Genomic DNA, 26080 nt, shown 5'->3' on the forward strand with positions numbered 1-26080 from the left:
TTGTGGCAGCAAGACAAATTCTTATATAAATTAAAGGATAGTGCTTTGCAGTGCATTGTCAAATGGTTTGACTCACATACGTTTAAAATGTAATAAGAGGGAAAATAGAAATATATATTTATTTCGGTAGCTCATGAACGCCTAAACTGGGCACGTACTCTCTACCAATGGCAAAGCCCGATGTTACTGCTCTTGTCCAATAGTGTCTGCTTTCACAGGGCAGTGGTTCCATTCTCACCGCGTTTGTTCCTTCAATGTTGGCAGAGGGCCGGTGTCCTAGCAGATATTGGTATAATAGCAAGCACTTCAAAGGGGGAGGTTTGTCTTGTGTTTAGCGCTTTCACTTATTAATTATACTGTCAATGAGAGTTCTACAAAAGAGGAACCAAAACGAGTAAGCTAATATGCTAAGATTGTAACTGGAAGCTTGAAGTATCAAGTTTGCGTACACGGGTAGTTTTACAGATTTAATCCAACAAGAGGCGCTAGTTAGCCAGTTAGCTAACATAGCCAGCTAAATACTTCATTTTGTTGTTACTGAGGCGGAGTTGCTTTTCATAGCGAGCAACATGCCGGAATATCTGGAGGACCCATCTGTTCTCACCAAAGATAAACTCAAGAGCGAGCTTTTGGTCAACAATGTTGCTCTCCCAACCGGAGACCAGCGAAAGGACGTTTATGTGCAGCTGTATCTGAAAAACTTGACCGTGCAGAACAACAAGATCCTATCTACAGACGCCTTCTCCAGCGACGAGGAGTTGCCAGTCCCGGTAGTGTCAAACAAAAGTCGCTCGGGCAGGGTGAGTTGTTTTAAGATTTCTTTCCCGCGCGCGAATATAGTATTTGTAACAGTGTTTCCAGTGTGAATGTTACAAGTAAATGTAGGAAAGATGTTACTGTTTTTGTATGGTGTTTTAATCTCTCTTTTTTTTTTTTTTAAACAGATGTGATTTGGTATTCTAGGTAATTACATTTTAGGTAAAATTGTTTTAAATGCATAAAATTAAAATATCGATATTTTCAATTACAGTGTGTTCCATCTCGTTTAAATATAAAAATGAACACATTTTAGCTGTATTGTATTACAAATCAGTTTAAAGTTTCCCGCTTAAAATATCTGCCACTGCTGAATGCACACTTATGGAAACCCGTTCTCGCCACTCGTGTTTTGTGTGTAAATATCCATACTACTTGAAATGTCGAGATATGTAAATTAACTTGTCCATACTAAACCGAAATTGAGGTATGTAAATCAAGGTTCGAGATACTAACTCGAAATTTAGATAGTAGAACATAGAGTTCCTTCAGAAAGTATTCATACCCCTTGATTTATAAAACATTTGTTGTTGCAGCCTAAATTCAAAATTGATTAAATTGATTTCTCTCACACCCATCTACACAATACCCCATAATGACAGTGGAAACAGTTTTACAAATGTATTAAATTAAATACAGAAATCAAATTTACATAACTATTCACACCGCTGATCCATGTAAGAATGCCCTTTTGGTAGCGATTACAGCTGTGAGTTTTTCTGGCTAAGTCTCCAAGAGTTTTGCACACCTGGATTGTACAATATTTGCACATTATTTTTGAAATTCTTCAAGCTCTTTCAAGTTGGATGTTGATAATTGCTAGACAGCCATTTTCAAGTCTTGCCATAGATTTTCAAGTAGATTTAAGTAAAAACTGTATTTTGGCTACTCAATGTCATTTTGGTAAGCAACTCATTGTATGTTTGACCTTGTGTTTTAAAGGCGCTGCATGGTCAATCTGACGTCTGCGTTGGCTGTACAGCATTTACGTTGATACAGCCTCTGCAGAAGTTAGGGCATTCATAGTTCTTGCGCTTCGCAAGCAGTGCAGAGCTGTGAGTTTGTTTCTCCAGGACCTCCTGCCCCCACGTATCGTCAACCAATCATGTCAATGCGGAGCAATAAGGAGCCCTCCGCATTGTTTTATTATTTGGGAACCGCACAGCGATGTGGTACTGATCTCAATTTGGCCTCTGCGTGCTTTTGGAAGCTCCGCAATTGCGTCACACCCTCCATATGGAGCCTCCAACCACATTTTTGGATCAAGCTAAGTTGGCATTTAGGCTATTGTCCAGCTGAAAGGTGAATTTGTCTCCCAGTGTCTGTTGGAAAGTAGACTGAACCAGGTTTTCCTCTAGAATTTTGCCTGTGCTTAGCTCTTATGTTTTTTTTGTTAATCCTAAAAAAAACTCTCTAGTTCTTGCCGACGATAAGCATACCCATAACATAATGCAGCCACCACCATGCTTGAAAATATGAAGTGGTACTCAGTGATGTTGGATTTTACCCAAACATAACACTTTGTATTCAGGACATAGTTAATTTCTTTGTCACATTTTTATGCAGTTTTACTTTAGTCACTTATTGCAAACAGGATGCATGTTTATGAATATTTTTATTCTGTACGGGATTCCTTTTCACTCTGTCATTTAGGTTAGTTTTGTGAAATAACTACAATGTAGTTGATCCATCCTCAGTTTTCTCCTATCACAGCCATTCAACTGTTTTAAAGTCACCATTGACCTCAACGTGAAATCCCTGAGCGGTTTCCTTCCTTCGGCAATTTAGTTAGGAAAGACGCCTGTACCGTTGTAGTGACTGTGTGTATTGATACACCATCCACATTTTAATTAATAAATTCATGCTCAAATGTCTGCTTCTTTTATTGATACCCATCTACCAATAGGTGCCTTTTTGTGAAGCATTGAAAAACCTCCTTGTGGTTGAATCTGTGTTTGAAATTGACTACTCGTCTGAGGAAACTTACAGATAATTGCATGTGTGGAGTACAGAGAGGTAGTCATAAAACATTTTTTTAACGCTATTATTGCACAGTCCATGTGACTTACTCGTGTACTTAAGGCTTGCCATAACAAAGGGGTTTAATACTTATTGACTCAAGACATTTCAGCTTTTCATTTTTTATTAATTTGTAAAAATGTCTAAACAATTTCACTTTGACAGTATGGGTATTGTGCGGAGGCCAGTGACGCATCTCAATTTAATCAATTTTAAATTCAGGCTCTAACACAACAATGTGGAAAAAGGCAAGGGCTGTGAAAACTTTCTGAAGACACTGTACCTGTCAATGTAATGTAGGACTAGATTAGCAGTTTTTAAAAACTCAACTCTACAGTGTTTTGTCAAGTATCAAGGTAACAGCTGTCACCTTCATGTGTAACAGTCTGGGTGTTTTTCCTCATCCACCAAGCCCCCCTTTCTTCTTTGGGGAAGTTGTGGGGTGGCTTTAATGAACTGATATGTGTGAAGCATTTGTGAGAAACAGCTGTTCTTAGACTCTTATGGTTAGTGTACTGCATAGTAGGCCTACACAATTGGAATGCATTGTATGCGTGCTTTAAAGAAAAATGTATTCAGGTGGGTACACCTTGTTGCCCTGCATCAGTTGTGAATGACAGAATGAAAAGAACAGCTTGCTGTCACAACTTCTGTAGTTCACACTAGTCTTTGTACATTAAGGTCACCTCACCTGTATTTGCTCAGTTTTAGGGAGGGAACCATGGACATTTATTGAGAGGTGTGGACAGTGAGAATATCAATCACTTGTCTTCTGCCTACAAAAACACTGAAACTAGATGATTCAGATTGTTTGTTTAATAGTCACATGTTGCAGGTACAGTGCAGGTGTGAATGCAGGGTACAGTGAAAATCTTAGGCTTTGAGCTCCAACATGCAGGACTAGTGAAATAAAATAATTTAAATGGTAATAAAAACAATAGAAAAAGCACTATAGATGTAACTGTGGCAGTAATGAATGAATAAATAAATGTCCATTGGGGTGGAGGCAGAGTAAAGAATGTTGAGGGGGTGGGGTGGAGTGACCATGCGGTTAAACCATTTCATCTTCTCTGAGTTGTGTATACAGAGGAATTTGAAGTTATTTAACGTCTCCATGCGGCCCGTTGATGAGGATGGGGTCTTGTCCAGCCTGGTTCCCGCTGAAGTCCACAATCGGCTCCTTTGTTTTGCTAACATTGAGGGAGAGGTTGTTTACCTGGCACCACGCCATCAGAGTGCCTACCTCCTCCCTGTACGCTGTGTTGTTGGTGATCAGGCCTACTACTGACATGTCTTGATGGAGTTGGAACTGTGTGAGGCCACGCAGTCATGGGTATACAGATAATACAGGAGGGGACTGAGGATGCACCCTTGTGGGGCCCCTGTATTGAGGATCAGTGTCGAGGAGGTAATGTTGCCTACCTTCACCACTTGGGGGCGGCCCATCAGGAAGTCCAGGACCCAGTTGCATAGGGAGGAGTTCAGACCCAGGGCTGTGTAATGAGCTTATAGGGCACAATCCACGGGAAGCTAGAAGTTAAATCAAATTATATTTGAACTTACTGTCCTGGTGGGCAGAACAGTTGTTCATTGTGAAGGGTGGAATTTGAGACTAAAGACAACAGACCCACGTTTGGAAAGTCTGTTTTAATAATATGTTATTTTAGTAATGTCTTATTCTCCCCGTCATAATGACCAACCATCCTGCCCCATGGCACAGTAAGTTTACATTTTATTTAACTTCCCTCTGACTGTTTTTGTGCAACCCAATAAGCTAGGAAGCAACAATGGTGTATGCAAATACACACGCATTGCTAAAAGCAGCTAGTGTCACAAGTGGTGGAATCCATAGAAGGGATGGAGCTGGACCGGATAAGTTTTGTTATGTTAGGGGAAAAGCCTAGGTATGCAGAGAAGAGGAAAGGAACTTCAAGGAGTTTTGAGTGTGCTGGAAATGGCATTAAAGAATAGGTAATGGAATTGAAGGAAATCGAGGCTCCTGGTGTGGAGGATAGGGCTATTTTCCTATTGTGTTTCTCTATTGAGGAAATACTTTCTGTGGAAGTCTGCATGCATTCCCCTATCACTGAACAGATGTTTGGTTAACTGTGTGTGTGTGTAGGCTAGTACTTTTTCATTAAATTTAAATGCTATCGTAGCAGTGCTCTTCCTGATGTTTTCAAATAGTCACCTGACTCCCAAGCATGTCTGTCTGTGATTTATAGTTTACCATGAAGCATTTGAGGCAGTCATCCACTGGCACACTCAGAACTTTAAACACATTTTCACTCATAGCTATCAAAATAAACCTTTTGGGATAAAAGTGAAGTACTGTTTTTCTCCTAAGGTTTAGTTCAACTAAGGTTGAATGGTTTATTGTAATTTGGAGTTGTTTTTTTTTTTTTTTGCATACAGCGGTCATCATGAGGACCACAGATATGAAAACTATGTCTGCCAAAACCATCCATAACGGTAGTTAACCATATGCACATAATTCACAACCTAGCAGTTTGTTATAGTTTACCCCTAAAGTCACATAACATAGTCAGTTTCAATATTACTTCGCCAAGCCATGATTTCTGTCTGAATAGAAACAACAACTTAGTCAGACTGAGAGCATTATGGAAATCTAGGAGATCACGCGACTGAACTATGTTAATCCATATTGTTCTGCAATGCATTGACGCAATCTTCATTCCATGTAATTTAAACCTCTAGTGTATTAACCTTCTGCAAGTAGCCTAGCGCAAAACTTAAAGCACAGGGATTGTCTGGGCCTTGGGGCTAGCCATGAGCTCAGTGCCTTGATATCACTTTTAAAGTGTGTGGTCAGAGAGCGGACGATAACTGAGGGAACAAACTGGAAGTCGGGAATTTTTCCCTTCCTTAGATCTCTGTGATTATGTAATGTGCTCAGCTGGGCTGAGATCCAGCTCCAACTTTACTGAGGCCTACAGTAAGGAGTCTAATATAGGCTAGTGGGAGACTGATAGCTGCTAAATCCCCCTCTGTGTCTGTCTGGGATTATTTCCCTCTCTTTACTACTCCCACCTAGGGTTGCACATTTTGTGGAATATTCAGAGATGGAAACAATGTGGGAATTAACGGAAATATATGCAAATTAATATTAATACCATTTAGATGTAGATTATTTTCTTTTGCATTACATATATTTACCATATCATATGGAGACAGAAACATAAACCTTTTACCTCATAAGTAGACATAATTGCAAATGATTAAATCCTTCCAACAAAAAAAAAATGTAGTAACGAATTGAACTTTAAATGAGTTAACTCTTCACATGGGGTGATTTCACTGAACAACAAAAGAAAGGGAATATTGAATGATCCATTGCATCTCCCAGAAACGTTTTCAACATACATCTGTAAAATTATAGTCTAGAAACTTAGGCTTCGGTTGTCTTCCTCTCAGGCTTCCATGTCTTCTCCCTGGACCTCCTCAATGTCCACCTCTTGAACATCAGACTCTGAGGCCTCATCTTCACTGTCACTTTCCAACGCTGTTGAGGATGGCTTGTCAGGCTCAAAAAGCCTCAAATTTGCCCAGATGGCCACCAATTTTTCAACCCTTGTATTGGTCAGCCTGTTGTGTGCTTTGGTGTGTGTTCCCAAACAAGGACCAGTTGCGCTCTGAGGCGGCTGATGTTGGTGGGATTTGGAGGATGATGGAGGCAACAGGGGAAAGAGCCTCAGATCCACAAAGTCCCTTCCAACAGGTGGGTGATGAGATATGTTGGCACAACTGCCAAATTGCATCTCCATCCCAAAGCCCTTGCTTGGAAGTGTACTTTGCCAGACTGCCAAGAACCTTGCCCATGGTAGTGATGACACCATAGGCCTTGTTGATCTCATACTTGGGGTCCAACATGGATGCTGCGGCATGTATGGGCTTCAGGCAGAATTCTTCACACTTTTTGATGTATTTCAGAACAGCAGTTTCCTCTGCATGGCGCAACAGTGAATTGGGCAGGGCAGTACGGATTTCTTCTCTTACATCTGCAAGCAGAGTCTGAACATCAGACAGGATGGCATTGTCTCGCTCAATCCGTGCAATGGCTACTGCTATAGGTTTCAGGCTGCTTACCACTCTCTCCCAAAATACATAATCCAGAAGGATCCTCTTGATGGTGCTGTCCATATCGGCAGACTGTGATATGGCCATTTCTTGGAGAGACTCCTTCCCCTCCAGGAGACTGTCAAACATGATGACAACACCACCCCAACGGGTGTTGCTGGGCAGCTTCAATGTGGTGCTCTTATTCTTCTCACTTTGCTTGGTGAGGTAGATTGCTGCTATAACTYKATGACSCTTCACATACCTAACCATKTCCTTGGWTSTCWTGTAGAGTGTATCCATTGTTTTCAGTGCCATGATGTCCTTGAGGTGCAGATTCAATGCATGAGCAGCACAGCCAATGGGTGTGATGTGAGGGTAGGACTCCTCCACTTTAGACCAAGCAGCCATCATGTTCGCAGCATTGTCTATCACCAGTGCACATACCTTCTGTGGTCCAAGGTAATTGCCTTCAGCTCATTTGCAATGTAGAGACAGGTGTGTCTGTTGTCCCTTGTGTCTGTGCTCTTGTAGAATACTGGTTGAGGGGTGGGTGTAGTTAATTATTCCTTGCCCACAAACTTGACCACCCATCAGAGAGGATTGCAATACAGTCTGTTTTTTTCTATGATTTGCTTGACCTTGACACTTGAACTCTGTTGATCTCTGCATCCAGCAAATGAGTAGGGAATGCATGTCTGGTCGGAGTGGTGTATGCTGAGCAAAGGACATTCAGAGATCTCTTCCCATACACATTTCCTGTGAGCATCAGAGGTGAACCAGTTGCATACACAGCTCAAGCAAGACATTCCTCAGCATTTCTCTGACTACGTTCCTCCATTGAGTTCAGGAGGACCATAAGCTGTTGTTATCGATAAGGTGTCTGATTCATCATTTTCACCTCAAATAGAAGTAGAGGGACTTTTGTCAGAGGTTGCTTGTTGTAAGTGCTTAGGGAACTTTATGCACTTGGCCAGATGATTCTGCATCTTTGGTGCATTCTTCACATATGATTTGGCACAGTATTTGCAAATGTACACAGCTTCTCCTTCTATATTAGCTGCAGTGAAATGTCTCCACACATCAGATAGTGCCGTGGCATTTTCCTGTAAAGATTAGGAAAAAATTAGTTTAAAAACCCATACAATTCCATGTACAGATAAATTAAGCAGTTAGATTGAACAACTTCTTTGTAAGATAAATGTAAAAATATATATTTTAAATTATTTTTTATTTCACTTTTATTTAACCAGGTAGGCTAGTTGAGAACAAGTTCTCATTTACAACTGCGACCTGGCCAATATAAAGCAAAGCAGTGCGACACAAACAACAACAGAGTTACACATGGAATGAACAAACATACAGTCAATAATACAATAGAGGGAAAAAAGTATATATACTGTGTGTGCAAATGAGGTAAGGCAATAAATAGGCCATAGTGGCGAAATAATTACAATTTAGCAATTAAACACGAGTGATAGATGTGCAGAAGATGAATGTGCAAGTAGAGACACTGGGGTGCAAAGGAGCAAAAAAATAAATAACAGTATGGTGATGAGGTAGTTGGATGGGTTATTTACAGATGGGCTATGTGCAGATATCTGTGAGCTGCTCAGACAGCTGGTGCTTAAAGTTAGTGAGGGAGATATGGGTCTCCCGCTTCAGTGATTTTTGTAATTCGTCCCAGCAGAAAACTGGAAGGAAAGGCGGCCATAGGAGGAATTGGCTTTGGGGGTGACCAGTGAATATACCTGCTGAAGCGCGTGCTACGGGTGGGTGCTGCTATGGTGACCAGTGAGCTGAGATAAGGCGGGGCTTTACCTAGCAAAGACTTATAGATGACCTGGAGCCAGTGGGTTTGGCGACGAATATGAAACGAGGGCCAGCCAACCAGAGCATACAGGTCGCAGTGGTGGGTAGTATATGTGGCTTTGGTGACAAAACGGATGGCACTGTGATAGACTACATCCAATTTGCTGAGTAGTGTTGGAAGCTATTTTGTAAATGACATCGCCGAAGTCAAGGATCTGCAGGATAGTCAGTTTTACGAGGGTATGTTTGGCAGCATGAGCGAAGGATGCTTTGTTGCAAAATAGGAAGCCAATTCTAGATTTAATTTTGGATTGGAGATGCTTAATGTGAGTCTGGAAGGAGAGTTTATAGTCTAACCAGACACCTAGAATATGTGGACAACTACAAATACCTAAGTCAGAACCAACCAGAGGAGTGATGGCTGGGCGGGCGGGCAGGTGCGGACAGCGATCGGTTGAAGAGCATGCATTTAGTTTTACTTGCATTTAAGAGCAGTTGGAGGCCACGGAAGGAGTGTTGTATGGCATTGAAGCTCGTTTGGAGGTTTGTTAACACAGAAGGGCCAGAAGTATACAGAATGGTGTCGTCTGCGTAGAGGTGGATCAGAGAATCACCAGCAGCAAGAGCGACATCATAGATTAATACAGAGAAAAGAGTCGGCCTGAGAATTGAACCCTGTGGCACCCCCATAGAGACTGCCAGAGGTCCGGACAACAGGCCCTCCAATTTGACAAACTGAACTCAATCTGAGAAGTAGTTGGTGAACCAGGCGAGGCAGTCATTAGAGTCTGTCGATAAGAATACAGTGATTGACAGAGTCGAAAGCCTTGGCCAGGTCGATGAATACAGCTGCACAGTATTGTCTCTTATCAATGGTGGTTATGATATCGTTTAGGACCTTGAGTGTGGCTGAGGTGCACCCATGACTAGCTCAGAAACCAGATTGCATAGCGGAGAAGGTACGGTGGGATTCGAAATGGTCGGTGATCTGTTTGTTAACTTGGCTTTTAAAGACCTTAGCAAGGCAGGTTGGATAGATATAGGTCTGTAGCAGTTTGGGTCTAGAGCGTCTCCCCCTTTGAAGAGGGGGATGACCGCGGCAGCTTTCCAGTCTTTGGGATCTCAGACGATACGAGAGGTTGAACAGGATAGTAATAGGGGTTGCAACAATTTCGGCTGATAATTTAGAAAGAGAGGGTCCAGATTGTCTAGCCCTGCTGATTTTGTAGGGGTCCAGATTTTGCAGCTCTTTCAGCACATCAGCTATTTGGGTGAAGGAGAAATGGGGGAGGGTTGACCAAGTTGCTGTGGGCGGTGCAGGGCTGTTGGTGGAAAGCATGGCCGGCCGTAGAAAAATGCTTATTGAAGTTCTCAATTATTGTGGATTTATCGGTGGTGACAGTGTTTCCTAGCCTCAGTGCAGTGGGCAGCTGGGAGGAGTTGCTCTTATTCTCCATGGACTTTACAGTGAAACATGTATGGAAACAGGTGAATTAACACTCCTCAGTTAGCAGGCTCAAGCGAGCTAAAACCCACATGATAGCAAAAACTAACTAGCAGAAATTAACAAATTAGAAATTATTTAAACACACTTTGCTGTAGGCTACTATTTACTAGTTAACAAAACATGTAAGTCATATAAAATATTCACCCCACCCAGTATTGTAATCAAAATATACCAGAAAACATGTAGTCCTTGGCTCAGACAGTGGAGTAGTGTGGGCTCAATAGCATCTCATTAGTGTGCAAGATCTTGCGAATCAGCTGCACATGTGATGGAAGAGTGCACTGTGCATGAAGAGGGTTGCAATTCCGTTTTAATTGGGGATAGTTTAACTTACGGCTGAGATCCCGTTAACGGGATCGATATGACAACAGCCAGTGAAAGTGCAGGGCGCCAAATTCAAAACAACAAATCTCATAATTAAAATTCCTCGGACATACAAGTAATTTACACCATTTTAAAGATACACTTCTTGTTAATCCCACCACAGTGTCCGATTTTCAAATAGGCGTTTTGGCGAAAGCACCACAAACGATTATTTTAGGTCAGAGCCAAGTCACAGAAAAACACAGCCATTTTTCCAGCGAAAGAGAGGAGTCACAAAAATCAGAAATAGAGATAGAATTAATCACTAACCTTTGATGATCTTCATCAGATGACACTCATAGGACTTCATGTTACACAATACATGTATGTTTTGTTCGATAAAGTTCATATTTAAATCTAAAAATCGTATTTTACATTGGCGCGTTATGTTCAGTAATGTTTTGCCTCCAAAACATCTGGTGATTTTGCAGAGAGCCACATCAATTTACAGAAATACTCATAAATATTGATAAAAGATACAAGTATTAAACATGGAACTTTAGATAAACTTCTCCTTAATGCAACCGCTGTGTCAGATTTCAAAAAAACTTGACGGAAAAAGCACACCATGCTATAATCTGAGTACAGCGCTCAGAGCCCAAATAAGCCATAAAGATATCCACCATTTTTTGGAGTCAACAGAAGTCAGAAATAGCATTATAAATATTCACTTACCTTTGATGATCTTCATCAGAATGCACTCCCAGGAATCTGTTCCACAATAAATGTTTTTTTGTTCGATATAGTCCATCATTTATGTCCAAATACCTTCCTTTTGTTTGCGCGTTCAGTCCAGTAATCCACATTCATGACGCGCAGGTCAGACAAAGTCAAACGTTTCCATTACAGTTCGTAGAAACATGTCAAACGATGTAGAGAATCAATCTTTAGGATGTTTTTAACATAAATCTTCAATAATGTTTCAACCGGAGAATTCCTTTGTCTTCAGATATGCGATGGAAAGCATGGCTATATATATATATTATCATCTACATTTATGATGAGTATTTCTGTTGAAACGATGTGGCTATGCACTATCACTGGATGTTTTTGGAACTAGTGAATGTAACGCGCCAATGTAAACTCAGATTTTTTTATATAAATATGAACTTTATCAAACAAAACATGCATGTATTGTGTATCATGAAGTCCTGTGAGTGTCATCTGATGAAGATCATCAAAGGTTAGTGATTAATTTTAGCTATATTTCTGCTTTTTGTGACTGCTATCTTTCGCTGGAAAAATGGCTGTGCTTATTGTGGTTTGGTGTGACCTAACATAATCGTTTGTAGTGCTTTCGCTGAAAAGCATATTTGAAATCGGACACTTTGGTGGGATTAACAACAAGATTACCTTTTAAAATGGTATAAGACACATGTATGTCTAAGGAATTTTAATTGTGAGATTTCTGTTTTTTGAATTTGGCGCCCTGCACTTTCACTGGCTGTTGTCATGTCATCCCGTTAGCGGGATTGCAGCCATAAGAAGTTAAATCATCACTGTTTGTTGAAGTAGGCGCATCGATTATATGCAACGCAGGACACGCTAGATAAACTAGTAATATCATCAACCATGTGTAGTTAACTAGTGATTATGCTAAGATTGATTGTTTTTATAAGATAAGTTTAATGCTAGCTAGCAACTTACCTTGGCTTCTTGCTGCATTCGCGTAACAGGCAGGCTCCTCGTGGAGTGCAATGAGAGGCAGGTGGTTAGAGCGTTGGACTAGTTAACTGTAAGGTTGCAAGATTGAATCCCGGAGCTGACAAGGTAAAAATCTGTCGTTCTGCCCCTGAACAAGGCAGTTAACCCACCGTTCCTAGGTCGTCATTGAAAATAAGAATGTGTTCTTAACTGACTTGCCTAGTTAAATAAAGGTGTAAAAATATATATAAAAAAATATATATATATATATTATAATACCGATGGCCGATCGGAATGGTCGGTAATTCCGATTAATCGGTCCACCTCTAGTAATGATCATGCTGTTTAATCAGCTTCTAATTTTGGCAAAGGAGACATGCTCAGTAACAGGGATGTAAACAAATTTGTGCACACAATTTTTGCGAAATAAGCTTTTTTTGCGTATGGATTTATAAAAAACAACAAAGTACCTCATGAAACATGAGACCAACACTTTACATGTTGCGTTGCATTTTTGTTCAGTGTCAAAAAATTCTTAAAAGAAAAATGTCTCACATTACACATTCAGTAATGACAGCATTTGCTTTCCAACCTATATTTTCGCGCAATTGTATTTTGACATTTGCGAAAGGCAAACTGGCAGCTGCAACCAACCATTGACATATAGATGGCAGTTCCCATTCAAGTCAAGACTAGCAGCCATTGCTAGTGTACCCATGAGTTTAACAGTCAAACCCTTTCTATGGATTATATGTCTATGCCCACAACGCAACAAGCTGTTCCATAGATGGAAGGAAAAGGGTGCTTGTGCATTGATAAGCACACCAAAGATGGCATTAACGATAAGTAATAAAATAAAAAATGCTTCGTAGTATACCGCTCTGTTTGATCTCTGGTTGTTTGTTTACCACCTTTTTGATGGTTGAGTAGTTCAGCCAGCGTGTAGCATGCACAACACAATGTGGAGAATATTGTTGTGTTGGTTACCTCTGAATGTCTAGACGAGGAAATCCCTTCGTCCTCAGGACAAGGCGGACACACTACATTGGTAGAGGCAATTGCGTGTGTAATGTACACTGAGTGTACAAAACATTTTAAGAACACCTTCCCAATATTGGGTTGCCCTCTGAACAGCCTCAATTTGTTGGCCCATGTTGACTCCAATTCTTCCCACCTTTGGGTGGTGGACCATTTCTTGACACAAACTGTTGAGCTTGAAAAACCCAGCAGCGTTGCAGTTCTTGACACAAACCGGTACGCATGGCACCTACCACCATACCCTGTTCAAAGGCACTCAAATCATTTGTCTTGCCTTCGTTAACCTTTCTCCTCCCATTCATCTACACTGATTTTGAAGTAGATTTAACAAGTGACATCAATAAGGGATCATAGCTTTCACCTTATCTTTCTGTCATGGAAAGAGCAGGTGTCCTTAATGTTTTGTACATTGTGTGTATGATCCATGACTTGCATTAGTTAAACATCTTTTTGATGATTCATCTGAGCGGAGACTTGTTTATTTACGAGCGGTGTTTATCAGTCTCACGATGGTTTAGATCAGGAGATGGCGTTAAACTAGCTCTGCTGATAATTAGTGTGTGATTTAGAAACCTTTTTACGGGGTTTAACGTCTGTGGTGTTGCTTGCGAAAGCAGCCCAGGGAGCGAGTCCTCTCTCTCTCTCGCTACAAAGAGGTGTTATCTGTGTATTTCAAATGTTAAACCCTGTAATGTTCAGTAGCAGAAAAGGGATTGCAGCACAAATTTAATCAAACCTTTTATTTGAAGTGCATTAAAATAACTCAAAGAAATATAATTACTAGAACGGGCATTCCCATTCAAGTCATGGTTCTGTGATTGGTGGTAGGCTAATTCTGTGACTAGATCTCAACACTTTACACCAATCTGACCTCTGATCCCTCTTTCACAGAAAGCCACGAGGAAAACAGACAAGCCTCGGTCAGAGGACCTGGATGTGACTGAGCTGACTAGTGAGGGCCTGAAGGATGAGCTGCTCAAGTATGGAATCAACGTCGGACCTATCGTGGGTGAGTCAGTCAGTAAGAGTTGGGAATTCAGGGAATAAAGAGTTGTATTGAATTGAATAATGGACATTGCAACAATAATCTTCATTCATTTATTAATGAAGTTGTGTTGAATTCATTTGAATAATGTCTGAACTTTTGCAGCCTCCACCCATAAGAGGGATTCATAAAGTTCTATTGAATTTATTTGAATGTCTTGTCATGGCAGCCTCAACCCGTAAGCTGTATGAGAGAAGGCTCCAGAAGCTGTTGGACCAGGGTCCTCCTGAGACCGTGGCTTTACCGGTGGTCATCACTCAGGTAGACGGCAACCACAACGGCAACTCTGACTCGGACCGCTACAGCGACAAGGAAGAAGGTAAGAAATGGAACACTCAGTCATCCTCTTTATTAGACCAGGTTTATTACAGATTCAAATCAGATTCATCTTGGCAGTTGACCCATTAGATTACACATTAGATCTTTTTTTCGGAGATGCCAACTTTCAAACCAAATTGGCCCTCTGGGATAATACGAATCATGGATTGATTGGTTGGTCAATAAACTGACTGACAGAGCATGACATTGCTGGACATTTTTTGGTGTGTATGTGTTTAGAGGTGACAACAGAACCAGAGCCTGTCCCAGTCCCCGTGGTGGAGAGACCTGTCAGAAGCAGAGGGAAGACCCCAGTCACCACCAGGACCCGCAGCAGCCAGCACAACCGGGTAAGTCCCTCTTTATTTTATTATCTTTATTTAATCAGTGGACAAAAGCACATCCTCACCCTAGGTCAACCTCATGGTTTACATTCCTTAAAATCTCACAATACAGAATGTGTTAAAATCTGAGTTAAATAGCATGCATATCTCAAGTTCTGATTTGGCCCCAAGTGCTACACATTTGGCAATGATTAGTAGTCCCATTAGAGGCTATAGGATGTGCAGCGGCACAGCTGGGGTCGATTTAAACCAGTCTCTAAGAAATGATTTGAGAGAGAGGAAGTGTGTCCTTTATGAGACGCCTATAGGGTTGTGAATCACGTGTGTGTGGAAAACAAAGCACCAAATGTCTGTCTGAAGGACCCTCTCTGTGTCTCTGTCTGCTGGGAGTTAGTGCAGCAGGCTTTGATTTCAGGACCGGCCACATGACTTGGATTAGCTTATTTTTTTTCTTTGCCACTGGGTGCCTCTAGCCCACTATTATCGCTCTCTCTATCCCTGTTTCATTCTTTCCACGCAAGAACATACTTAAAGCCCCTGCTTATTATTTTTACTTTTTTTGCAAATCCTTTTCTTTGAGGTTTAAAAAATATATTTTTAAGCCGTTTTACTTTTCTCCTCCTCTTTTCCCGATACTTTGGGAGGTGTTGGTGACATCTGGTGTCGAAATCCTGAACGTCCCAGATGGTAACCTATTCAACTGAAGCTGCCTGTCATGTGGATATTGTAACCACATTATAGGGATAGTTTGAGATTTATCTACCTCAAGTTAGCTGTTCCTGTGCGTTTCCAGTCATGGGCTAACTCTAGTTAGCGTTGTCTCGCACCTCTAACTTCCTTCATACTGGAAGTATAGACATCAGAATGGTATCCCAGAGTTCATCTGACTCTGGGCAAGTCGATGGGCTTCATTGGCAAAATCTCGAACTGTCCCTTTAAAAGCAACTTTACTCACTGAAGTTGGCTTCGTAAGGTGTGTTCGCGAAGAGGTGGAAGGTCGGGTGTTCTGAGAAATGTGTGTGTTTAGATCTATGCTCCGGATGAGGAAGAGGATGATGATCTTGAGGAAGAGCATCCTGTGTTGAACATAAAGAGACCATTGAGGAGATCATCTTATAGAGTCGACAAGATGGTCCCTGCAAGCGATGATACTGTAATATACACTGAGCCTATCCATCTCCTTGGGTTTGTGGTGCACCGGAGAAGTGTTTAGCTTGATAATCACCTTTTTTTGTGGATAGTGTTAGTCATGTTATATATTTAAGGTTTATTTGAAATTGTACACATTTGCAGCTAACAGCTGAATTGCAGCATACATAGGCCTAAATAAGTAAAAATGTGATGTAGTATACAATTAGTTAGGACAGGCATAGGCTGTCTTAATTCACTGGGTTCTCTACATCCACTATTTAATATTATATGTTTGGATTTATTTGGGAAGCTACTTTTGTGTGGATGGGTGTGTCCTCCCTTTCACCACATCATCTGGTGCCACTGTCTTCCTCAGCTATAGTGAACAATGAACACTACACAGGTGGCAGGTCTCGCCTTAAGCCTAGATGCATGATTGCCTCAATTATTACGCAGCTTCTTCATCATTCTCCTCGTCCTGCTCCAGGATGTCTCTGCGCTATCAGCTGGTGAGGTAGTTCTTCCACCTCCAAGAGAGGCAAAGACCAAGGCACCTCTGCTTCTGGTGGGTTTGTGATCAATAGACATGGGTTTGTGATGTCCTGAGTAAACTTTCCACTGATTCATTAGTCAGTCTTCCCTCTAACTTCCTTTTGCCTCTCTCTCCCCCATCTGTCATGTTCCAGGAAGTCCTGAAGGAACCTAAGCCTATATTGGCAGAGAAGCCAAGCTCTAAGTCCACTCCCTTACTGCATGGCATAGCCCATGCCCAGTCCACTAGGACTATCCATCAGGTTGTCCTAACAGCCAGGGCCGAGTCTCCATCACCCAGACTGACTCGGGTACCTGTGAGGTTCACTGTGGTTACTTGTCACTCACTGTCACTATGAATAGTTATTGTGTTCATGGCACAGGTTGATATTGGAAGTTGTTTAATGGGTGTACATAGCTAATGGTCACGTATTCACAGTGGTGTCTCTTAGTCTCTTATGTGGGACTGTGCCATTTTGCATATTTTTTTCTTATTGCTGAACCTTAATGTTGAGAGTCACTCACCCACCCACCTGACGTTTTGGCTATTTAGTCTAGTACTCTAAAGTCTCTACTGTGTCTTACCATCAGTCTGTCCCTGACCGAGCCTTCCCCCTGAATGTGAATGCTGCTGCGCTCTGGTTCCCCAAAGCCAAAACCAGCGGCCCCCCAGTCAAGACCCCCAGCCACGGTGTCCCTGAGGGCCACATAGGTCTGGAGAGCCCCCACTCCCTCACTCCCTTGCAGACCTGTAGGAAGGTGCTTTCCTTGCCCCTTTCACGTATTCACTCACTGGGAGATAGAAATAGCCTTTTGGTCAGTCACTGGGAACTAGAAATGATTTGTTCCATTTTAACGTATACATTTGTGTGTGAGCATACTTTTCTAACTTTGTTGGTTTTGATGTGCGACTTAACGTTAACAATGTAGACACAAGATGATTTAATTATATGTTCGGGAGAGCCTGCTTCTTCAGAATTGGGACGTCTGTTCCACGATGGAATGGGTTCAAGTGAGGTGTGGCATTAGATTGAGTTTATTGAGGCTCTAACAGTGCAGGTCAAAATACATTTAAAAAATATGTCAAATAAAAAGAAGTGAATGATAAATGTGGATAATAATAATAATAAATACACATTTACAACTGTAGCAATGATAAATGACCGCTGGGTGGTGGGGGGCAGGGGGAGAGTCCGTTTGGAAATGTCAATAGGGACCACAGGGGCTCTCGAGTGGCGCAGTTGTCTAAGGCACTGCATCTCAGTGCTAGAAGCGTCACTACTGACCCTGGTTTGATTCCAGGCTGTATCACAACCGGCCGTGATTGGGAGTCCCATAGGGCAGCGCACAATTGGGCCAGCGTCATCCTGGTTAGGGTTTGGCTGGGGTAGGATGTCATTGTAAATAATAATTTGTTCTTAAGTGACTTACCTAGTTAAATAAAAAAGCAGCAGGGGGGTGAAGTGAATGGAACTGTAATAAAAAAAAAAATATATATATACATATTTATGCTGTAACATTTGTAAATGTCCATTGGGGGTGGGGGCGGGGTAAATGTTTGTCGGGGTGGTTTAGGAGGTGGGGATTTTATCTTCTTGGCCTTCCTGCCACACCTGGTATTGTAGGTGTCCTGGAGGGCAGGCAGATGGCGGAAGTAGGGTGTCCAATCAAAAACACATTTTTGCCAACATGTAAATTAATGTTAATTGTGTAGATACTATAGTCCAAACCTCATGTCCCTATCATAATCCGTTTAAAGGTTATTGCCGTTTCTACCTTTGTAAGATGGCCCAAATTGGGGTGACTAAATCAATGGAGGTCAGACAAAAAGTGGCAAAAACCTGGAAAATAGCATCATCTTTCTTCTCGAATCCGAAGGACATAAAACAATATAGAAGTTAGATGTTTATCGATTTTGAGACGGGACACAAGATTTCTCACAAAAACAAGCATGTCTCTAGAAATGCTTTTTATTTTCAAAGCTTTTTACATTTAATTTAGCCCATTCCTGCTAATTTAGCTTTTTGCGATTTGCAGAAACATCCTTGCAGACTACCACCACAACATGTCAAATCCTCAAATGTTCCTGCGAGAAAGCGGCACCGCTCTGTCAAGAGTTCGGTGCTTATCGGATGTATTAGGTTACGAAATCCAACTTTTTGGATATAATGTTCAAGACCCCACGGAATGATTCAGAACATGTATAATCTTATTTGTCTTGGTAAAATGTATTTAACAAAATAAGGGAAGTGAAAGTTCATCAACAAACCGTGTTTTCACCTACTCTGGGCAGATTTGGTGGACACCCAGAGGAAGCCAGATGAGATGTGGTAAGAGAGACAGCGGAAACCAAAAAGGAAGAGGAAGTAGGGGGGAACTGGTGGTAAAGGAACTATGGAAGGTATGCTCACTGCTCCCTTCTATAGTTCTAGCTAGTCTCTAGTCTCCCTATTAAACTGGATGAGCTACATGTCAATGTTTCGTTCCAATGGGCATACCTTGACGCCAGCCTGATTTGGTTTACTGAGCATGGTTGGATGATTTAAACGATTTCGGGATGGGTCCGGAACAATACATACCATGTGTAAACGGCGAGTGCAGCACAAAGCCAAACATCTCGACTGTTTCAATGCAGTGGACAAGTTTGACCTCTGGTGTAAGAAGAACTTCCTGGGGGAAAAAATCTGCCACAAAGACCTTTTCATCCACTTCTCAAATCAATTCTTGTTTGTTTCTTGTGTGTGTGTTTATCTAATCCGAAAGCCACAACTGTTCTTTCCCCTCTGGAGGAAATAAAGCCATTATCTTGTATTCTAGCTGTGCTGTGAGGAGGATGGTGGTCTTCCTCTCACTCTGACTACTAAAGCTCCCAGTCATGAGCTAAACTCCCTACTCAATACAGCTCTTTTAGAGGTTTGTGACATCTCTCATGTGCTATAGTACTTGGGACATCTCTGTATCGAGTGTTTTTGTCTGATTTTTGGATCTGTTCACAATTTGCTCGATATTCTGATCACTGGCTATTTGTTTTGGTCTCACTCTCTTGCCGTCAGTCTCTCTCCTGGGTCTGTATGGATATCAACCAACCTCTTCTATAACTGATATTTCTCATCCATATCTGTGGTCATCTCAGGAACCTGCACCAAGTGTCCATGCTCCAGTAGGACAGAGCATAAGACCCCTGAAACAATGGCCTCTGGTGGGTATATGATCTTAATCACACTGTCCTTAGGATACACACTACTGTAATATTGCTCACTGGATATAAAATGCACCTGTGTAAGTGATGGCCAGATTCTTCTAGTATAGGATACTGATCCAGTGTGTTACTTACCCTATCCCTGTTAAAGGGGGTACCACAGGAAGTCCGCCCGCTCCTAGTAGCCAGCCCTTCCCCACTACCTCGTTTGTCTGGAAGTGACCCCTTTGCCTCCTTCACCGTCAGGCCTGTAAGCTACGTCTCACACACCCCCTCATCTCCATCCCTGAAGGAACAACTGGAATCCCTACCATCTCTCTCTGCCAAGTTTGACACGCTGTCCAATCGCTTTACTCGGGTATACAGTTTAAAGTATTTTGTCCTATAGTTGTCCTCAAGAGTTCTGTTCTCTTCACAATGGTTTGTTGTGGTGGCACCTGGAATTTGGAACTTAATTGTGTTGTTGGGGAGTGAAAGTGATCACACTGTTTTTTGTCAGACATGGTATAGTTGTAAACATATGGGTGATGATTATGAATGGGGCTACTGTAGTGTGTGTGTGTGGTGCACAGCTGTCTAGTACAGCTGCATGAAAGATTGAAAGATGTGAGGGGAGGGAAAGAAGACTAACCCCAATACCCCCCCCCCCCGTCTCACTCTTACTAACACGCACTCACCTCTCTTTGACCAGCAGGATCAGCGTAAGTCTAAAAATGATCTCAAACCTAAGTGGAAACAGCAGAAAAACATCCCCTTGCTCTCCTCTGTGACCCCAGTGAGGGGGCAGGACAGTGTCTCCTCGAGTATCTCTAAGGAGCCATGGGTACGAAAGTAATTCACTGCTATGCCTTATGCATGTATTACCTAGGGTCTGTGCTGGTTTGTTTGTCAAGGTGGTATTATTCACAAGACAAGGTAATGGTGTTTGTCACAATCCTTGGGTTTAGTGGTGGTTTGGTCACATGGGCATAGGACTGCAACAGGGCCATCTAGTGGTCTTTAGGAGTACACCCTCTAGCCTATCCCAAAAATAATACCCCTCTAGCCCTTATGTGAAGGTGGCGGTTTTGGCATTGACTTGGTAACGCGCAAATGGAAAAATGTCTTGTCCTCACCTTAATCGCTCCGTGTTGGCCTCAAAGTCTAAGGAATGTGTACTAAAATATGTGTTGCAGGTGGAGAAGATAGCAGCTGGTGAGCAGACACCCAACAGGGTGGATGAGAAGGATGTCCTCAAGGAGATGTTCCCCTACGAGACCAACACTCCAACAGGAATCAAGTAATACATACGCCTTATTCTATTGGCATACATTAACAACTTTAATAAATCCTTGCTATATCTGGCAGACTCCCACCCAGTCTTGTCATTCCTGTAAAGCAGTGTCCTGTAACTAATTTAAGAGTTTGATCATAATACTTGCCTGATGGCAACTCATGTGTGGAATGTCACAATGAATCTCAACTTTCTTCCTCTCTCATCCTTCTAGCGCCACCTGTCGAAGGCCCATCCGAGGGGCAGCCGGCAGGCCCCTAAAGTCTGGTGACCTGTGGACAGATGAGACCCTCCTGCGCTCCTCTCACTCTTCCTACACAGAGAGCCGCACCGCCACCGTCCACAGAGTCACCACCCTGCCCCCCTCTACCAGGCAGGCAACGTCAGTGGCACCCCCTGCTGGAAAGACCATAGCACCACCCCATGGCCTGCCTGTCTGGCTGAAGCTGCTGCTCCTCGGCATTGTAGCTGGCTTCATATTCTTCATCTACCAGACCATGGAGACCAACGCTATGGCCCCCTTCGGAGGGTCCTCAGATTCCACGCAGACCAGTGGCCATGAGGTCCGCAAGTGAAGCCTGGATGACAGTGCTCTGGCAGCATAATGTTACTGCCACCACTTTCACCGTTCCTCGCTTCCTTGGCATTCTTGTTTGTTTTTGTTTTTTTCTGTTTCCGTCACTTATAATTGGTTAAATGGTTTGGTACAGGAGCCTAATCTGTATCGGTGCCTCCTGGAGACGACAATGTCCAAAATGATATATTGAATGTTGAAGATGACCACTTCTCATTCTAAAATGACAATACTGTCTTCTGTTTGTTTCAGTCCGTCCTTTCCCCATCTTTGAGGCTGAGAGAAAGCCAGTCGCACCAATAATCTACAGATCACGTACATACACCGAAACAGTGGCTTCCAAATTATGTGAACTTGCTTTATATGGTCTATGTTTTTGTTTTATATCTCTGCATGATGTAATCGTGTGATTGCATTTGCCGGAGTCTGTGAAAGAGAATTGCCTGTGTGCGTGTCTGTGTTTCACACGGTTTGCTTTTGTAATGCTGTCACTATAATCTAATGCAGTTAGATGTAATCTAATGCAGTTATTAGCAAAAACAGTCAGGCAAAGACTGAAGGAATTTCAACCAATTGTAAACAGCTATTTCTTGATCGAACCAACTATACAGCGGTTATGTGTGAGAGACAGGGATTCTTAAAACTCATGCACACATATAGCTCTTATGCTGTTTTTTTGTCTTTTTTTTAATTGAAATTGTCTGTGGAGCCTATTTAGTAATGTATGTATTCATTGTAATAAATCATGTAATATCCTCTCAATAAAACTGTTGTAATATGTAAGGATAATATGTCTATTGAGGATTTAAACGTTTTTTTTTACTAAACTTGAAACAATAATAATGTGATTTTAAAGCACCATACAAAAAACCCAAGGACACTTTACAGCAAAGAGTAAAAACAAAACGAATATTAGCTGTGAACAGCAATGAACAGGGTTCCCAGCGTGACAGAAAGGAAACAAGATCGGTTGGATTATAAAGCAAGCACTCTGTTTCTACATGATAATCTTCCTTTATGTGCAATAAGGGAAAGGGTGGGGTACCAGTCAGTTGTACAACTGAATGCCTTCAAATGAAATGTCTTCCGCATTTAACCCAACCCCTCTGAATCAGTGAAAGTATTACCAAGTTTATCTCTGAATGACGCAAGTGAAGTTTAGTCTAGTGCTGTAGGTTGGTTATCTTTGAGTGCAGCAGGTAGTCATTCTTTATCATTAATAATGTATTGTTTATATGCCAATTCTGGGGTCAATTTGACTAATGGTTTATGTTAAGGGTAAGTTAAATATTTTCAGCCTTTAGTGTAAATATTTGTTTGTGTAAATGATTTAAGTCTGTTGGTACACTCCACATTAGTGTTCCAAAATGTGTCAATACACTCGGCTGTAATACGTTGACTGCGCAACCGGCAGGACTTCCGGTTTCTACATTTCCAAAAATACAATATCCACATTTCACTATGTTCAGACCACATACTAGGGCAACAATATGTGATTATACAGATCTACTAATAATGATATTTCACATTGTGTGTCTGCATAATTGAAATCTAACATTCATTTGCATTAGACCAAGTCCACCTGATCAATAGTATTACTCTAGTATCCTATGGCGCCACTAGTGCCACCAATTGGTCTGGTGCAGCCGTCTAAGGTTGCAATGACTTTATATTCGCACAGCTTCTAAGAGATGTATACATGAGGTTTACATACCAAATTTCATTGCCCCATGTCCATCGGTTTAGTTCTTCTAGCCCTGGTGTGATATGCCATCTAGTGCTGTAGCGTGACCGACTATGAATGCAGCAACTAATTCGACTGATGTAATGAGTCTAAATACAAAATCGGGAGTGAATCTGACGTATGGTTCATGAGAAAAAGATGATTGCAGATTTTGAGCATTAGCGTTACATATGCACAGAATGATTAGTTTCCTTGTTATTTAAAAAAAATATTAATACCAAATTCAGTGAGTCATCTCATTTTTGGGACGTCCGTGATAATGACAAGTTTCAGATTAAGTGAATTGACAGTGGTTTAAATGGACACGTGAAATCTGTGATTTGTCAATAACTCTGCCATCTTTTTACCAATCCCTTAGCTTTACTCAAACCATGTACCATGGGCTTACATTCCAAATTTGGTGTCATTTGGTCCCATGGTTCATAAGAAGAAACATAGGAGCAAGAATGTTTTGCATATTAGCGTATCCACTGCTATAGTGTGGCCATCTTTGAATGCATCAATGTTATTTTCTCAAACTGTTTAGGGACTATTGTGATGAGTCGAAAGACCACATTTGGAGTGAATCTGCCTTTTAGTCCATGAGAAGAAGATTTTGTTTGATTACTTAGTGTCACATAGTCAAAGTTAATTATTAATAGATTCCTTTTTTATAAGATATCAATGCCAAACGTAACATGATTCATGTCTTTGATGACCCTAAAAAGTTTCAAGTTGACAGGCCATTGTGGAGTGGATTTAAATGGACACAAAGTCTGATTTCCTGATTTTATCAATAGCCATCTCTTAACCAGTCTCTTAAGTGGGCCTACATACCGAATTTGGGGTTATTTGGACTGGAATTTTGTGTTATATGGTTCAAAGGTTTTCAAAAAATGTCCAAGATGTAGGAGAATATATCCTGACGGACCTTATGGGTCTTTGAGGTAAATTTGTTCAGTATGAAGAAAACACATACATACAAGGTTTTAAGTCTCTAGGTCAAACGGGGCGGCGGATATGAGGGTTTAAGTGAGACTGCTAATTTGAAATTAAAATATAAATAAAAGCTACTTATTTTAAGCTAGGGCTAAACTCTGGTGGTGCCAGAATAACAACCTATCCCTCAACGTAACCAAGACTAAGGAGATGATTGTGGACTACAGGAAAAGGAGGACTGAGCACGCCCCCATTCTCATCGACGGGGCTGTAATGGAGCAGGTTGAGAGCTTCAAGTTCCTTGGTGTCCACATCACCAACAAACTATCATGGTCCAAACACACCAAGACAGTCATGAAGAGGGCACGACAAAGCCTATTCCCCCTCAGGAAACTAAAAAGATTTGGCATGGGTCCTGAGATCCTCAAAAGGTTCTACAGCTGCAACATCGAGAGCATCCTGACCGGTTGCATCACTGCCTGGTGCGGCAATTGCTCGGCCTCTGACCGCAAGGCACTACAGAGTGTAGTGCGTACGGCCCAGTACATCACTGGGGCTAAGCTGCCTGCCAGGACCTCTACAGGAAGGTCTATAGACCAGGACCTCTACAGGAAGAGGTTCAGGACCTCTACAGGAAGAGGAAGGCCCTAAAAATTGTCAAAGACCCCAGCCACCTCAGTCATAGACTGTTCTCTCTACTACCGCATGGCAAGCGGTACCGGATTTGCCAAGTCTAGGACAAAAAGTCTTCTCAACAGTTTTTACCCCTAAGCCATAAGACTCCTGAACAGGTAATCAAATGGCTACCCGGACTATTTGCATTGTGTGCCCCCCCCCCAACCCCTCTTTTACGCTGCTGCTACTCTCTGTTTATCATATATGCATAGTCACTTTAACTATACATTCTTGTACATACTACCTCAATTGTCCCGACCAACCAGTGCTCCTGCACATTGGCTAACCGGGCTATCTGCATTGTGTCCCGCCACCCGCCAACCCTTTTTACGCTACTGCTACTCTCTGTTCATCATATATGCATAGTCACTTTAACCATATCTACATGTACATACGACGTCAATCAGCCTGACTAACCGGTGTCTGTATGTAGCCTCGCTACTTTTATAGCCTCGCTACTGTTTTTCACTGTCTTTACTGTTGTTTTTATTTCTTTACTTAGCCAGACTGAACAGGTGGAATGTTTGTCTGCTTTTGAAGGTGGTGATGGAGTCAGAGTTGTGGGTGGCTTGGGGGAAGAGAGTTCCAGAATTTGGGTGCAGCGGTACTGAATGCCCAGTCACCCATTCTTGTTTTAGGGATGGTGAGTAGTCCTGAGTCAGGGGAGCGGAGACAGCGGGAAGGCGTGTGTGTATGGAGGAGGTCGGAGAGGTATGAGTTGCAAGGGTATGGAGGGCCTTGTAGGTGAGGACTAAGATCTTGTAGGTAATGCAGAATTTGACTGGGAGCCAGTGAAGGTAGTGCAAAGTGGGGGTGATGTGTTCTGAGGGTCTGGTGTGTGAGAGGACCCTGGCAACGGAGTTCTGGACGTACTAGAACCGCAGTAGTCCAGACTAGTGGTCTTCACGGGTCCACCCAAACCTGAAATTCTCACTTTTTCCTTGGGTCCAGGTCGGGTCCTGTTTGATGGTCATCGGGTCTGGGGTCTACAGTGCATTCGGAAAGTATTCAGACCCCTTGACTTTTTCCACATTTTGTTACGTTACAGCCTT

General features: G+C 42.0%; 1 protein-coding gene across 9 annotated transcripts; it reads left to right on the forward strand.

Annotated features, from left to right (window-relative positions):
- The first annotated feature begins 212 nt into the window (after positions 1 to 212).
- LOC111951000 (lamina-associated polypeptide 2, isoforms beta/gamma) lies at positions 213 to 22480 on the forward strand. 9 transcript variants are annotated; one of them, XM_070434639.1, is made up of 15 exons: positions 213 to 800; positions 14168 to 14285; positions 14491 to 14640; positions 14880 to 14989; positions 16011 to 16136; positions 16602 to 16679; positions 16801 to 16962; positions 17237 to 17404; positions 18939 to 19046; positions 19463 to 19558; positions 19779 to 19844; positions 19996 to 20202; positions 20536 to 20667; positions 21020 to 21123; positions 21332 to 22480. In XM_070434639.1, the coding sequence occupies exons 1-15, from the start codon at positions 570 to 572 to the stop codon at positions 21690 to 21692; spliced, it is 2217 nt and encodes a 738-aa protein (XP_070290740.1). In that variant the 5' UTR covers positions 213 to 569; the 3' UTR covers positions 21693 to 22480. The 9 variants fall into 9 exon arrangements, with proteins under 9 accessions (XP_070290740.1, XP_070290743.1, XP_070290744.1 ...); XM_070434642.1 differs by having other exon boundaries at positions 20539 to 20667; XM_070434643.1 differs by having other exon boundaries at positions 16801 to 16956.
- Positions 22481 to 26080: the final 3600 nt, after the last annotated feature.

Source organism: Salvelinus sp. IW2-2015, linkage group LG3 (genome assembly GCF_002910315.2).
Source record: "Salvelinus sp. IW2-2015 linkage group LG3, ASM291031v2, whole genome shotgun sequence".
NCBI classification, from domain to species: Eukaryota; Metazoa; Chordata; class Actinopteri; order Salmoniformes; family Salmonidae; genus Salvelinus; species Salvelinus sp. IW2-2015.